This window comes from Musca vetustissima, unplaced genomic scaffold, assembly GCF_032173495.1.
Source record: "Musca vetustissima isolate MV318-11 ecotype Yass unplaced genomic scaffold, APGP_CSIRO_Mvet_v1 utg257888, whole genome shotgun sequence".
Classification (NCBI taxonomy): Eukaryota; Metazoa; Arthropoda; class Insecta; order Diptera; family Muscidae; genus Musca; species Musca vetustissima.
Window position 1 is genome coordinate 3,292 of NW_026876615.1, and position 16,907 is coordinate 20,198.

General features: G+C 36.1%; 1 protein-coding gene across 1 annotated transcript; it reads left to right on the plus strand.

Annotated features, from left to right (window-relative positions):
• The first annotated feature begins 244 nt into the window (after positions 1-244).
• LOC133321165 (A disintegrin and metalloproteinase with thrombospondin motifs 8-like) lies at positions 245-15,858 on the plus strand. Its single transcript, XM_061530257.1, has 11 exons — positions 245-425; positions 6,356-6,546; positions 6,616-7,519; positions 10,404-10,452; positions 10,614-10,742; positions 10,812-11,061; positions 13,148-13,294; positions 13,357-14,131; positions 14,844-15,157; positions 15,227-15,701; positions 15,770-15,858. The coding sequence occupies exons 1-11, from the start codon at positions 248-250 to the stop codon at positions 15,856-15,858; spliced, it is 3,501 nt and encodes a 1,166-aa protein (XP_061386241.1). The 5' UTR covers positions 245-247.
• Positions 15,859-16,907: the final 1,049 nt, after the last annotated feature.

A 16,907-nucleotide genomic window follows, 5' to 3' on the forward strand; every position in this document is an offset into this window, starting at 1 on the left:
CCTGGAGCCTATTATTTTTATATAACAGTATATACTTTTGAATAATAAAAAATAAAGTAATAACATCATGTTAACATTATGCCAACCTCCTTATTATCTTGTCCACAACAACAAATATAAAGACCTTCTCTTTTTCCTATTTACAGAGCGTTCCATAAAATTGGTGCATTTAACATATCGGCCAAATGCTGCAGCGTCGGCAACAGTGCATCCAACAGATGTTACATCCCGCAACGAGGGGGAGTCTATGGAATTACAAATACCAAATAATAGCTTAGAAACCGTCACCACTGCTGCTGATGTCGTCGTGCATCGCTCTAAACGATCTGACAATGAACCAGCATCGGCAACAACATCAACGCCAACAAATAGTCAAGGTAGTGGCGCCCCAGAGTTACCTCCAATAGTATCAGTGCAAATCAAAGGTAAGTTGCTATTCAATTTTGTAGTTACAAAGTTGTTTTTTACTTCATGGGTAAAGGGGGACGATTGGGAGAACGTTTAACTTTATTGCAGGATGGTTAAAATGTAAATTACATGGAGCAGACAACATATGGCCCATAATTTCTATACATTGTTTTTTTATTTCTTTCATTTCTTTTGGAGTATTTTGCCTTTGGCTATCTCTATCATCGATTTTTTCCGCTGCATTACTGCAAAAGTTTTGTTGTTATTGTTTCTGAAAGTCCAATGTTATGGTAGACCTATTTGACCTCTTTTTTCCAGTTGTTTTACTGGATGAATGAATGAAAGATGCAGAAGATGAAGAACTCAGATACTGAAGAAGAAATTTTGCCATAGATAGTTGCCATTGTTTAATTAAATGCATTTAGTGTTATTGGTGTAATTCGTTCGCTGGTTCGATTCGCGAGAAATGGAGATGAATGACGGTGCCATCTGGTTACCAAGTGTTGATGAATGATAGAAGACATAGATCTGAACTGAAGCCAGGAGTGCAATAAAATCTCTACGATGAAAGGTTAATAGATCAATTGAAAGCATGCGCATAAAATATGTTTTTTTTGCATGTTGAGGGTCTTCGAAAAGTTGTCGTATTATTAGATTAAATATTTTGAGAATTTAAAAGGTGTGAAACAAGTCCCTCATGTTAATGGAATATTTTAATATTTTCTATATATGGCTAGCCTATTTATCTGCCCACTTAAAAAACAATATTCTTACATATAATTTTTTTTATTAAATAATGGTTCATTTCAATTTTCGCTCCACTTGACCTTCTGACACCGTTGAATTCCTCTTTAGAAATGCTGCCGATGTATTTAAAGCATATCAAAATATGCAATCTATATCTATCCACAAAAGAATGAAAAAAACAAAGACAGACTTAATTTTTGCGGTCAATGAATTTAAATTACTATGGCAATTCTTAAGTCTTATGCATATTAGAATTTATGCGAGGGGTGTTATGGAAGTAAAGCTGATGAACATAATTAAATAGGTTGTGAAATTATTTGCAAAAAATTCTCAAGCCATAACACTAAATCAGTGAGCGCATCGGTACAGTCGGATGGGGCCGACGTGCTTTCAGTTTGAAGCTAGGGTAGGTTAAACGGGTAATGCCGGTAACTTTGCCGTCCGAAGACGAACTGATCAACTATTTTGTTTTCTACTTTCACCACACTGTGGTACAGGGTATTACGTCTTTTGCATATGTTTGCAACATGCAAAAGGAACCGAGATAGACACGTGGTTCCTTTTGAGAATATGCATAGAATCACTTTCTGAGTCGATTTACGCATGACCGTCCGTCCGTCCATGTATTTTTTGTGAACACAGTACAGGTAGCATTCATGATCCGATTTGGATGAAATTTGACATAAGTCACTTATTTGGGCCAAGGACAAACCCTATTGAAATTGGAAAAAATCGGTTCAGATTTAGATATAGCTCCCATATATATTTTCGTCCGATATATCTCCCGATTTGCACGAAATTTGGCACAGCTTAATGAATTAGGTCTAGAATGATGTGTGTTAAGTTTCCTGAAAATCGGCCCGTCCGACTTCACTACTTTCCTTATTGTTTTTTTGGATATATTCAACAGATGTATCCTAACGGACGTCGCATTATTGAAGGACCAGTAAAATGAAGTTGGATCCATAAACATGTCATTCTGCAACCTACACTATTTTTTTTTTTATTTGGTCAGATATAGAGTAGCTCCCTACAATGGGACAAAATTATGTAAATTAATTTAAAGCAAATGTCAATTGTACACAATTGTGTGGCAATCGGACAAACCTTGGGTCTTTAGTAGGAGGAGCTTTATAAAAATCCGAACCGATTTGCAACTAAGCAAACATAATTCTAGACGTAATTCAGCACGCCATGCCTAATATTGTGCACATAGAAAGATATATAGGGACTTTGGTGCACCATTTACATAAATTCGGACGAAAATATATATGGGAGCTATATCTAAATCTGAACCGATTTTCAGGAAACTTAACACACATCATTCTAGACCCAATTCAGTACACCATGCCAAATTTCGTGAAAATCGGAGGATATATAGGGACTTTGGGGCACCATTTACATAAAATCGGACGAAAATATATATGGGAGCTATATCTAAATCAGAATCGATTTTCAGGAAACTTTACGCACATCATTCTAGACCTAATTAATTACGCTGTGCCAAATTTCGTGCAAATCGAAAGATATATAGGGACTTTACATTAAATCGGACGAAAATATATATGGGTGCTATATCTAAATCTGAACCAATTTTTCAATTGTTCAATTTCAATAGGGTTCGTCCTTGGGCCAAATAAGTGACCTGTGCCAAATTCCATCCAATACGGATCATAAATGCGACCTGTACTTTGTTTGCAATTTAACATGGACAGATAGACAGACAGACGGACGGACATGCATAAATCGACTCAGAAAGTGTTTCTATGCATATTCTCAAAAGGAACCATGTGTCTATCTCGTTTCCTTTTGCTTGTTACAAACATTTGCATAAAGACATTTACATAAAGACATAATAATAAACAGTGAGCGGGGTAGTATAGTAGTATATATATTCAGTACAGTCCTTCTAATTACTTGTCTATATTCTCTTCGCCATTGGTTGTGTTGTGATGTTCGGATTATAATTGTGGCCTATAGATCGACTCGAAAAACACAACAAATTATGTTTTCGGTCCACTTCATCCCAAAATTATTATTGGAACTAGATGAATTACTTCCCATATCCCATCCCATAGTTATAAGCTCTTGTGGCTAATCCCAATCCCCTACATAACAATTGTTAAACCTGGGGGATAATTGCCACAAATGTGAAATCGAGAATGGGTGTCTTAAATGCATCTGAGATTTTGATATCAAGTATTTATTGTTTAACAACACAAAGTGACGTTTGATACTACTTATCTAAGTATGATAAGGTGATAGAACTTTTATCTACATACATACTATTGTTGGAATCAGTAAAATATGTTCAGTAGCTGTTATCAGTTGTTGTCCGATTGTTATCTTGTTTTTGAACCATGACCTACAACAAATAAAAATAAACTAGAACAGGGGTAATCAAATGAATTACTATTATGTACGGAATGAAATAGTGTACGCTGAATATTTTCATTACCCATAGTTTTAAAAATTTCTCCAAAAATATTTGCAAATATATGCTTTGTCAAAACCTCATTATAAATATTCCGCTACATTTTAAGCCTTTGTGCGCATTTTCCATCAGAATTTGGAGCTGGAGTTACCGTGGCTGCTGGCACCAGACTTGCCTTCAATAGATCCTTGTTAGGGGATTTAAAGTGTATTCATTTGAATTACAACGGCTTTAATATGAGTCCCGCATTGATATTTTTCGTCCCTACCTCCCCGAGCTGGGAGTGGGTAATTTACGCGTCTGCTGCCTTCCTTAGATGTGGCTCCCTCTCCGAAATCGAACCCTTTTTCCCCGTTCTTGTTGCAATCATGGTAGTCCTAAATACTACCATCAAAATACTACCACCATGGATAGGGCTAAGATCTGTCGTCGGTACGAGAGCATACGATCTACAAGATATCTAGAGTTCAACCATATAAAAGATCAAAGATCGATTGGTTTTAGCCTAATAAAAACACATGTGCAAAAGGTCCGTCTTAATAATGCTCTAAAATTACCACAGTTATCCAAGTAACTGTTAACGATCTAAGGAACCATAATTGATATAATGAGCCTTTTGCGGTTTCACTGTTAATTGGTGTGCACTTAGACTGGCATGGCTTAATCTTTGAGACAATCATTTAACTACTAGCTGAATCAACCAAAATAATGTTTTATTGTATGTTTTTCCATCGACAACTTAATGACAGCCCTTTGAAAAAATGGCCTTCAAAAATCCAAGCCTGTGACAGCCCTTAAAAATATTTATGAAGAAATCTTCTTTAAAAAATCCACGCCTTTGGCAGCCATGAAGAAATCTTCTTTAAAAAATTCACGCCTTTGGCAGCCATGAAGAAATCTTCTTTAAAAAATCCACGCCTTTGGCAGCCATGAAGAAATCTTCTTTAAAAAATCCACGACTTTGGCAGCCATGAACAAATCTTCTTTAAAAAATCCACGCCTTTGGCAGCCATGAAGAAATCTTCTTTAAAAAATCCACGTCTTTGGCAGCCATGAAGAAATCTTCTTTAAAAAATCCACGCCTTTGGCAGCCATGAACAAATCTTCTTTAAAAAATCCACTCCTTTGGCAGCCATGAAGAAATCTTCTTTAAAAAATTCACGCATTTGGCAGCCATGAAGAAATCTTTTTTAAAAAATCCACGCCTTTGGCAGTCATGAAGAAATCTTCTTTAAAAAATTCACGCATTTGGCAGCCATGAAGAAATCTTTTTTTAAAAAATCCACGCCTTTGGCAGCCATGAAGAAATCTTCTTTAAAAAATCCACGTCTTTGGCAGCCATGAACAAATCTTCTTTAAAAAATCCACGCCTTTAGCAGCCATGAAGAAATCTTCTTTAAAAAATCCACGCCTTTGGCAGCCATGAACAAATCTTCTTTAAAAAATCCACGCCTTTGGCAGCCATGAAGAAATCTTCTTTAAAAAATCCACTCCTTTGGCAGCCATGAAGAAATCTTCTTTAAAAAATCCACGCCTTTGGCAGCCATGAACAAATCTTCTTTAAAAAATCCACGCCTTTGGCAGCCATGAACAAATTTTTTAAAAAAAAAAATCACGCCTTTGGCAGCCATGAAGAAATCTTCTTTAAAAAATTCACGCATTTGGCAGCCATGAAGAAATCTTTTTTAAAAAATCCACGCCTTTGGCAGCCATGAAGAAATCTTCTTTAAAAAATCCACGCCTTTGGCAGCCATGAAGAAATCTTCTTTAAAATGTGAATAATTGGCAATAATAATTGTTTTAGTCCATGTATACCAAAGGAAAACCAAGGTAGTTTCTGATTTCCACGAGTCGCCCTGATGGCCCCATGTTGTCTAGGGCCACAAAAATTTGCAGAGGGGTTGAGGAACACCTAAATAAGATCCCAATAAAAAATAACTAAAAAAGCTTAACCCATTCGAAAGCTACAAGGAATTTACTACGATTGTTTTAGATAGATTATCATTTAAGCATGGATTTAAGTATATATTATTTTAATGTATATATAATTTTGAGTTCCTACATCTAGATCAGATCCGTAAAGACTAATTTCAAACAAAAAAAACCTCACGATAGTCCAATTTTTTAATGTGTTACAGAGCTATCTTTGGATGGGTACAAATGTACCACGGTTATTGATCTACGTAGGTAATAACTTTAAAAAATTGTAAAAAGTATATATATGGAAAATATTCATAATTTTTTTCTTCGGTTATGTGTGAAAATACCTCAAGAATGATTCCTCAAAATTTGATCCAAATATCTCCATTATTAAACATTTTACAGCATTTTTATTCAAAAAAAGGTACAAATGTACCCGGTTATTGACCGTAGGGTTAAAAAATCCACGCCATGAAGAAATCTTCTTTAAAAAATCCACGCCTTTGGCAGCCATGAAGAAATCTTCTTTAAAAAATCCACGCCTTTGGCAGCCATGAAGAAATCTTCTTTAAAAAATCCACGCCTTTGGCAGCCATGAACAAATTTTTTAAAAAAAAATCACGCCTTTGGCAGCCATGATCAAATCTTCTTTAAAAAATCCACGCGAATGGTAGCGCCTTGCTGGTGCCCCTGAAAAAAATATTCTTTAAAAAATGAACGAAACTTCCACCCCGTACCTCATACATTTTTATGAAGAATAACCCATCTGACCATACAGTGGCAAATCAATTCCGCTCTAATGATATTTTCATTCTCTTCATTTTTTCTCTTTTGTTCTCCGCATAGATAACGATCATTTGGTCAATTTGAAGTTGCAACAAACGCCAAAGTTAATCGACGATGCATTCGTTTTTATACGACGCTATGCCAATACATCACAACTCGTGGAGAATTCACATAAGTTAGCGGAACGTTTAGAGAAATGTTTTTATCACAACGAGAATTCGGCGTTGGATTTGTGTGATGGTGAAAATGTGGTAAGTTTTAAACAATAACAACAACAAAAACATAGAAAATATGAATATTGTTTCTTTATTTTCCCCAAGCGTGGCCTATATCATCACAATCAAACCGACTACATAATACATCCACTGCCCGAACGTTTTGGCAATAACACACACATTATACTCGAATCCGAATCGGAGTTATACGATTCCATTTGGTCCAACTCATCATCAGTATTAAATGAAAATATACAATTTGAACCGGAAATGGAAGAATTTAATGATTTAAATATCGAAACAATGGCCGATCTGGAAAATACAACGCGTTCGACAAGAAATATTGAAAACGACCCGAGACAGGGACGCGATCATGCCAGAAAATTACATCACAATCACAATGTTGTACCTTTAAATTTACGTTTTAAGCCACGACATCATCATCAGCAACATGGGAATCATCAGAGACATCCTACAAATGCTCATAATCAGCATCACTCTGCAAAACGCCATCAGGTTCATCGTTCCCATCATCCAAATAAACAACATCACCATAATCAAAAACAACAACAACAACATCATCATCAGCAGCATTCTTTGCTTCCAACCATGGACTCGGAAAAGGCGACCAAACGTGCTAGACGCTTCATATCCCCCGTCAAGGAATGGTACAGCCCCTCTGATGTTCTACACATTGAGACGGCCATTTTTGTCGATACGGATCTCTATAAACATATGGCAAAGAATTTTCCCAAAGATACCAGCTCGCATTTGATACGTTTCGTATTGGCGATGATCAATGGAGTCCAATTACTATATCATCATCCCTCTTTGGGTCGAAGAGTTAATTTTGTTCTGAAACGTTTAGAGATATTGGAAAAAGATCCCTTGGACTTGCCACGATCAAGCGATATTGATATTTATTTGAGTAATTTTTGTAAATGGCAGACGCGATGGAATTCGGCAAAAGATCCAAAACTGCACTATGATCATGCAGTCATATTAACGGGTAAGTTGGGAAAAAATATTTTAAAAAATCCTTATCTCTGTTAGGATATGGAAATATATTTTAAAGAAAATGCTAGTCCTTGGAATAAAATCTTTTATAAAATGTAGGTCTTAGATAGTTGTAGAACAAATATATCTAATAATATAAGAATTAGATAGTCTTTGAAGCAATTAAATAATCTCATAAAATACATTTTTTAAAAAATCCACACCATTGAATAATATTTATAAAATATCAGGGCTCTGACAGTAGAAAATATTTTAAAACCAGTGAGCGGAGCAGTATAGTGGGACTGGCCGAACATATGATACCCTACACAACTTCCACGAAAATCTAACTTTGTGTGGTTCTATATTCTGATCTTGGGCAATATTGGCACTCTCATGACCTCCACCGTAGATTGTGTTGTTATGTTCGGATTTCAATGTCTAGCACGTTTGGTCGACTTGAAAAAAAAACACAAAAAAATAAGTTTTCGGTCCACTTCATTCCAATATTATTAATTGGTATCAATTTAAAGGTCAACCACTCCTCTTGGATATACTATCAACTTCTCGGGTCTATGTCCTTCAGTGGTAAATATATACGCCCCAGAATACAAATTTTGTAATTTTTCACACAAAAGTCAGGGTCTTTATCAAAACAGGCATGCTTATTCTTTGGCCCGATCCCCATGCAAACATTTGCGATGTTTGGGTCATAATTGCGGCCTCTGGAGCGATCAGAAATACCGCCAAAAATAAAGTTTTTGGTCCATTTCATCCCCTAAATATTAACCGATCTTTTCCAAAAACAATAGGGGTCTTCATTGGCCAGAACCAATCCTACATGCAAAATTTCGTGAAGATTGGTCCATAACTGTGGCCTGTATCGTGTTTACAAATTATAATGGACGGACGGACACACACGTCTAGATCGACTCAGCTAGTCGAGATATACTTAATGGTGGGTCTAGGACCAATATTTCGCGGCGTTACAAACTTTTGGGGCTGCACAAAGCTATAATACCCTGACAACATAGTTGTGTAGGGTATAAAAATCTCAGAATTTTTAGGGTCATTTAAGAAACTCAGGCCTCTGATAGTCCCTCAAAAATGTTAAGCCTTTTTAATCTTTTTAATCCAGGTCTCTGATAGTCTCTAAAATTTCTTTTTATACCCTTCGCCACACTGTGGTACAGGGTGTTTGTAACAAGCAAAAGTAGTCGAGATAGACCCATGCTTCCTTTTGAAGATATGCATAGAATCACTTTCTGAGTCGATTTGCGTATGTCCGTCCATGTATTTTTACATGTGCATGTCGCATTTATAATCCGATTTGGATGAACTTTGGCACAGTTAACTTATTTGGCCCAAGGACTAACCCTATTGAAATTGGAGAAAATCGGTTCAGATTTAGATATAGCTCCCATATATAGTTTCGTCCGATTTTATGCGAATGATGAACCAAACTCCCAATATTTGTACGATTGGGACAAAAATTTGCACAAAGTAATGAATTATGTTCAGACTGATGTCTGCGAAGTTTTGTGGAAATCGGTTCAGATTTAGATATAGCTCGCATATATATTTTCGTCCGATTTTATGGAAATGATGCACCAAACTCCCAATATTTGTCCGATTGGGACAAAATTCTGCACAGAGTACTGAATTAGTCCCAGGCTGATATCTGCGAAGTTTTGTCAAAATCGGTTCAGATTTCGATAAAGCTCCCATATATAGTTTCGTCCGATTTTATGGAAATGATGCACCAAACTCCCAATATTTGTCTGAATGGGACAAAATTTTGCACAGAGTACTAAATTAGGTCCAGCCTGATGTATGCGAAGTTTTCTTAAAATCGGTACAGATTTAGATGTAGCTCCCATATGTAGTTTCGTCCGATTTTTTTTTTTGAGTGACCATACTCCCAATATTTGTCCTATTGAGACAAAATTTTTCACAGAGTACTGAATTAGATCCAGACTGATGTCTTCGAAGTTTTGTTAAAATCGGTTCAGGTTTAGATATAGCTCCCATATAAAGTTTCGTCCGTTTTTTTTTTTTTTTTGAATGATGCACCATACTCCCAATATTTGTCCGATTGAGCAAAATTTTGCATAGCGAATGCAATTGAGGAAAAATTATGTGTGATAAGGTTTGTTGAAATCGGTTCAGATTTTGATTTAGGTCTTATATATATTCTCGTTCGATTTTATGTAAATGTGCACCGAAGGGCCTATGTCTGTTACATTTACACGAAATTTGGTAGAGGGTCTTAAGGGGACCCCCCCATTCTCGGTGTCAAAATTTTTGTTGATATAATTCGAATCTACACTGATTAAGGAATGTCTCTACAAAATTTCAAGTGAAAATCTCAAGAAGTCTTGAAGATATATCCGATTTATTGTATCAACATTAAGTGACGGCTAAAGGGCTTCTCAAACTTTAAACGCGTTTTACTCTAAACATTTTTTTGTGAATGGCGGGCACGATAACTCAAAAACCAATAATCCAATCGGTTCCAAATTTTGCAGCGTTTCTCTGAGAGTGTATAGCTCTCGTATGAACTAGGATAAAGCCAATCGGTGAAGATCTTCCTTATTTTTTAACATGGTTTTTGGTAAAAAATCGGCGATTTTCCAAAAAAAAAATTTTCAAAGGTCCACCATTTTGTTAATTTTAAAGCGAAGTCAATAAGCCTAGTTCATACGAGAGCCAGACATGTCCTCTTTCTAATACAGTTGGAATTTTGGGATTCCGATGTTCCAGTGAGGAGTTATCATGCCCGCCATCGAAAATGTGGACTTTTCTTTGCACCCAAAAAACAACAACAAAACAACAACAACAAATTTTTGTAAATTATTTTTCTTCCTTTTTAAATCTTCAAATATATATGTGCCAAGTTAAACATTTCGAGAGTGTTTTTGTGGTAGCTCATGAAATTGGCCACAAGTAAGTAGGTTAAAGCAGTTGATGGCAACAAAAACAAAATGCAATAATATCTGCCAACAACAATGGAGGAGTCTTCATGACCATATTTCGTGCCAGATTTGCATTATTTGTTGCCAGAATAAAAAATAACAACACCAATAATAATTATATCCTCTTTACAGTTTAGGTATGCGCCATGATAGCATCGATAATGGCTGTGAACCCACCTCTCACATAATGTCACCAACACTGGGCAGTGGCAAAATCACATGGTCGAAATGCTCACGAGATTCATTGAACTTGTTTTTGGAGTAAGTGGGGTGATAGGGGGATTGTGTTTCATTTTATTTATTTAAAAAATATTTTATTTTTATGATTAGGAAATCCCAAGCCAAATGCCTGTTCAATCGTGCAGAGTTTAATCACAATTTGGACCATTCGGCAGAGGGCATCCTGCCCGGAGAACGTTTCGATGCCAATCAACAGTGTATGCTGAAATATGGCAAGGAGTCGACCAGGGCCCGTAGTCAATCGTTGGCGGATATTTGTCGGGACTTACATTGCCAGAGGGATCGTTATACATGGACCTCGCATCCAGCCTTGGAGGGTACTGCATGTGGTGATAATATGGTAAGTTGGATAGGAGGACATAAACCAAATATTTTAAAGAATGTTCTATAAAGGAGACGTGGATTTTTAAAGAATATTTTTTCAAGGGTTACCAAAGGCGTGGATTTTTAAAGAATATTTTTTCAAGGGTTACCAAAGGCGTGGATTTTTTAAAGTAAATTTTTTCAGGGGTTACCAAAGGCGTGGATTTTTTAAAGTAAATTTTTCAGGGGTTACCAAAGGCGTGGATTTTTTAAAGTACATTTTTTCAGGGGTTACCAAAGGCGTGGATTTTTTAAAGTACATTTTTTCAGGGGTTACCAAAGGCGTGGATTTTTTAAAGTACATTTTTTCAAGGGTTACCAAAGGTGTGGATTTTTTAAAGAATATTTTTTCAAGGGTTACCAAAGGCGTGGATTTTCTAAAGAATATTTTTTCAAGGGTTACCAAAGGCGTGGATTTTTTAAAGTAAATTTTTTCAGGGGTTACCAAAGGCGTGGATTTTTTAAAGTAAATTTTTTCAGGGGTTACCAAAGGCGTGGATTTTTTAAAGTACATTTTTTCAGGGGTTACCAAAGGCGTGGATTTTTTAAAGTACATTTTTTCAGGGGTTACCAAAGGCGTGGATTTTTTAAAGTACATTTTTTCAGGGGTTACCAAAGGCGTGGATTTTTTAAAGTACATGTTTTCAGGGGTTACCAAAGGCGTGGATTTTTTAAAGTACATTTTTTCAGGGGTTACCAAAGGCGTGGATTTTTTAAAGTACATTTTTTCAGGGGTTACCAAAGGCGTGGATTTTTTAAAGTACATTTTTTCAGGGGTTACCAAAGGCGTGGATTTTTTAAAGTACATTTTTTCAGGGGTTACCAAAGGCGTGGATTTTTTAAAGTACATTTTTTCAGGGGTTACCAAAGGCGTGGATTTTTTAAAGTACATTTTTTCAGGGGTTACCAAAGGCGTGGATTTTTTAAAGTACATTTTTTCAGGGGTTACCAAAGGCGTGGATTTTTTAAAGTACATTTTTTCAGGGGTTACCAAAGGCGTGGATTTTTTAAAGTACATTTTTTCAGGGGTTACCAAAGGCGTGGATTTTTTAAAGTACATTTTTTCAGGGGTTACCAAAGGCGTGGATTTTCTAAAGAATATTTTTTCAAGAGTTACCAAAGGCGTGGATTTTTTAAAGAATATTTTTCAAGGGCTACCAAAGGCGTGGATTTTTTAAAGAATATTTTTTCAAGGGTTACCAAAGGCGTGGATTTTTTAAAGATTTTTTTAAGGGTTACCAAAGGCGTGGATTTTTTAAAGATTTTTTTTTTAAGGGTTACCAAAGGCGTGGTTTTTCTAAAGAATGTTTTTTCAAGGGTTACCAAAGGCGTGGATTTTCTAAAGAATATTTTTTCAAGGGTTACCAAAGGCGTGGATTTTTTAAAGAATATTTTTTCAAGGGTTACCAAAGGCGTGGATTTTTTAAAGAATATTTTTTCAAGGGCTACCAAAGGCGTGGATTTTTTAAAGAATATTTTTTCAAGGGTTACCAAAGGCGTGGATTTTTTAAAGATTTTTTTCAAGGGTTACCAAAGGCGTGGATTTTTTAAAGATTTTTTTTCAAGGGTTACCAAAGGTGTGGATTTTTTAAAGAATGTTTTTTCAAGGGTTACCAAAGGCGTGGATTTTTTAAAGAATATTTTTTCAAGGGTTACCAAAGGCGTGGATTTTTTAAAGAATATTTTTTCAAGGGTTACCAAAGGCGTGGATTTTTTAAAGTACATTTTTTCAGGGGTTACCAAAGGCGTGGATTTTTTAAAGTAAATTTTTTCAGGGGTTACCAAAGGCGTGGATTTTTTAAAGCAAATTTTTCAGGGGTTACCAAAGGCGTGGATTTTTTAAAGTAAATTTTTTCAGGGGTTACCAAAGGCGTGGATTTTTTAAAGAATATTTTTTCAAGAGTTACCAAAGGCGTGGATTTTTTAAAGTAAATTTTTTCAGGGGTTACCAAAGGCGTGGATTTTTTCAAGTAAATTTTTTTTGTCAAATTCATGGATTTTTAAAGAATTCTTTTTAAAGATCTTTAATCTTAGTATTACATTATTTTCTTAAATTTTTTTAGTGGTGTCGCAGTGGCTTCTGTGTTGTCAAGCGCATCGAACCTTATTCAGCCTCTAAGCAGACTGCAGGTCTTACAAAGGCAAATTATGACAAGGCCGCCTTTATGGATGGACCAAAGTCGGGAAATTTGTTACACGAATATCAGAAGGTAATACAGAAATTAAGATTCCGAAAATTTTAATAGAACTGACAAATTTCCCATACTTGCAGCCCTCTAGCAGTTGGAGTGAATGGAGTGAGCCAAGTGCTTGTGATTCCAGCTGCCTGTACGGCCCCTCAAAGCGCTTGAGTGAAGGTAGCACGGGTCTCAAAGTGTATACCCGAAAATGTGTCGACTACAAACGTCGCTGCATTGGACGTGATCATAAATTTGAGACGTGCGTTGCCAAACAATGTTACAGTGTTCCCATGCTCACGGTGGCCGATTTTGCCAAACAAGTTTGTGAGAAGGCGAAAAAATTCGATGGTGAACTAACCGGTGAGGGGGAACAAATATCCGGCAACATTGAAGAATCATGTAAAGTGTATTGTAAAACTAAAACAAATGGTACTAAATCCCGTAGTTGGACATTTCCTGATGGCACAACATGCATTTCGAAACTGTATCGCAATGATGAGCCATCCTATTGTATTCAAGGACGTTGTGAAAAATTCTCCTGCGATAATTCGACAAGTAATTATTATAAAATTGATAATATCTTTTGTAAGCAGCAGGATAGGAACAATGATATGGATAATGATACAATACGACGTAGTTCTGCATCGTCATCATCGTTGACATATCAAACGTATGGCAATCAAATACCTATGGGACCACCGGTAACAACGCATGCCACAGCAACGGCGGCATATAATAATTATGACGAATATAAATATCGCAGTAATACCAACAGCAACAATAATAATAATAAACATTATTATGATCGTGGTCCAAGTGCGGATCGTATTTATGGACCCACAACGGTGCGCAGTAAATATGAAAATGGTAAGCCAAAAAACATATTTTTGTCAGGCATCTCAAAATAGAGATGATAGAAAATTTTTAGGGGATAGTAGGGTACGATTTTATTAAAAATATTTTTTCAAGGGTCAAGGGTCACTTGAAGCGTGGTTTTATTAAAAGTATTTTTTCAAGGGTCTCTAGAGGCGTGGTTTTATGAAAAGTATTTTTTCAAGGGTCTCTAGAGGCGTGGTTTTATTAAAAGTATTTTTTCAAGGGTCTCTAGAGGCGTGGTTTTATGAAAAGTATTTTTTCAAGGGTCTCTAGAGGCGTGGTTTTATTAAAAGTATTTTTCAAGGGTCTCTAGAGGCGTGGTTTTATTAAAAGTATTTTTTCAAGGGTCTCTATAGGCGTGGTTTTATAAAAAGTATTTTTTCAATGGGTCTCTAGAGGCGTGGTTTTATTAAAAGTATTTTTTCAAGGGTCTCTAGAGGCGTGGTTTTATTAAAAGTATTTTTTCAAGAGTCTCTGGAGGCGTGGTTTTATTAAAAGTATTTTTTCAAGGGTCTCTAGAGGCGTGGTTTTAATAAAAGTATTTTTATTAAAAGTATTTTTTCAAGGGTCTCTATAGGCGTGGTTTTATTAAAAGTATTTTTTCAAGGGTCTCTATAGGCGTGGTTTTATAAAAAGTATTTTTTCAAGGGTCTCTAGAGGCGTGGTTTTATTAAAAGTATTTTTTCTTATTTTACATTTTCAGAGGTTGCTGTTAAACCCTTCCATGGCCAATATAATCATGACACGACCACCTATCGTCGAAAATCTGATAATTATGCCCCCTGGAATAAGTACAGTTATCACGTGAACGATCATGTACCGTCCGAATCCTCATTCCCCAAATCACCAACGTCAATTGCGGTCGCTACACCCGGTCCCCTGGAAAGCAATGAAAATGTATGGGTAGTAAAGTCGGGATGTTATTCAAGTTGTATGGCTCGTTCCAAGGGTATACAGGTGGTTATGAATCGCAAAACGGGTGAAAAGAATATACAGCTATGTACGCACACAGTTAAGGTGAGGAGGGAGAAAGAGAAATTTATGGACACAAATTAAAATATATTTTTTTTATTAATTCTCTTTTAGCCCTGTGAACGTCTGCAGACCACTGGAGAATTTGCCGATAATACCTGTTCTGGGTATAAGACCAAAGTTCGTGGTCTTTCGGGTCATGGCATTCAAATCGCTGCCAGCGTTGAGAATCCTGATCGTAGCTGTCGTGTCGGTTGTCAAGATGAATTTATACAACATCGGTTCTATTTAGTCAACGGCAATTATGGTCACTTCCCGCTGGGCACCCGTTGTTCGAATAGCGAAGATCGTTACTGTGTTCAAGGCAAATGTTTGGAATTTGGTCCAGATCATATACCATTGCAAAAATCTCATATAAGTTTGGCACTATTTCGCAGTCGGCGTTCGGCTAAGAAACATCAACAACACACGAGAAAGAAGCGAAGTTTCCTATACTACGATCCGGTGAATATAACCGAAACATTGACACAAGATTTTATCGATAATATTGTAAACAGTATTATAAATCTGGAAGCGAATCAAAGGAATGGTAGGGAATTATATTAAAAAAAGTATTGAAAGAGATTATTTTAAATTTATTATTTTTAAATTTTTTAGAAGATTCACTTCTTGATCATCACATCGAATTTACAAATCCCATAACATATCCAATGGATGAAGAACACCACAAGGCCCATGAACATTAGCTGGGACATTTATGGAATAGTTTTTTTTATTTTTATCCAAGTCTATGCTGTCTCCATTATTTTTGTGGATTTTTTATATTTTCAAATATTTATTGCTTATATATTTTTTATAGTATTTTATCTATAAAATTATATATTAGAATTAGGCGATTAAATGTATCTCTGATAAGTCGTGATATTTTAGTTTTATAATTATTTTTGCATATTCAAATTATAATCAAGAAAAGGAAAAACAAAAATAAAAAACATATACATTTTTATGTGGAACTCAAAAAAAAATCAATTTTAAAAGTCTACATGTGTTACAGAACGGTTGTTCCATAAGCCGAGCTTAAAAAAGATTTCCCAAGCGCGTCTTTCCATATAATTCGTGGTCGGGAATTGTGCGCAAATCCACTAATTTGGTATAAAGACGTGGTTCATTGTTCAGTTGGTCCGAGTCTACTGGACGTCTTGCGTGTTGATACCATCAGCTTGGTCTTCTCGCCGTTTACTGCCAGACCCACTTTGGCAGACTCCTTTTCAATTTGTTCAAAGGTGGATGTTATCGCTCGCAATGTTCAACCCATTATATCGATGTCATCGACGTAGGCGAGTAACATGTGCTGTTTGGTGTACAGAGTGTCATTTCTGTTCACCATTGCGTCTCGTATGACCTTTCCCAGCAGGATGTTAAAAAGATCACTCGACAAACTGTCACCTTGCTGAATCCTCGTTCGGTATTGAACCCTCCATAGTATGGCGGGTATATTAATTTAGTGTTTCCGTTTGTAACTGATCGAAATAATCATTCAGCGTAGTTTCGTCCGATTTTTTGTGAATGATACACCAAACTCTCCAAATATATGTGATTGGGACAAATTTTTGCATAGCGCATTGGATCAGGTCCATGCTTATGTGTGCGGAGTTTTGTTGGAATGGGTTCAGATTTAAATATAGCTCCATATCCAAGTTCGTGCGTTTTATGATGATCACCAAACCCAATATTTCTGCAACCAACCCTTTGCACAGAGTACTGAATTAGGACCAAGCTAATGTTGGCAATGTGG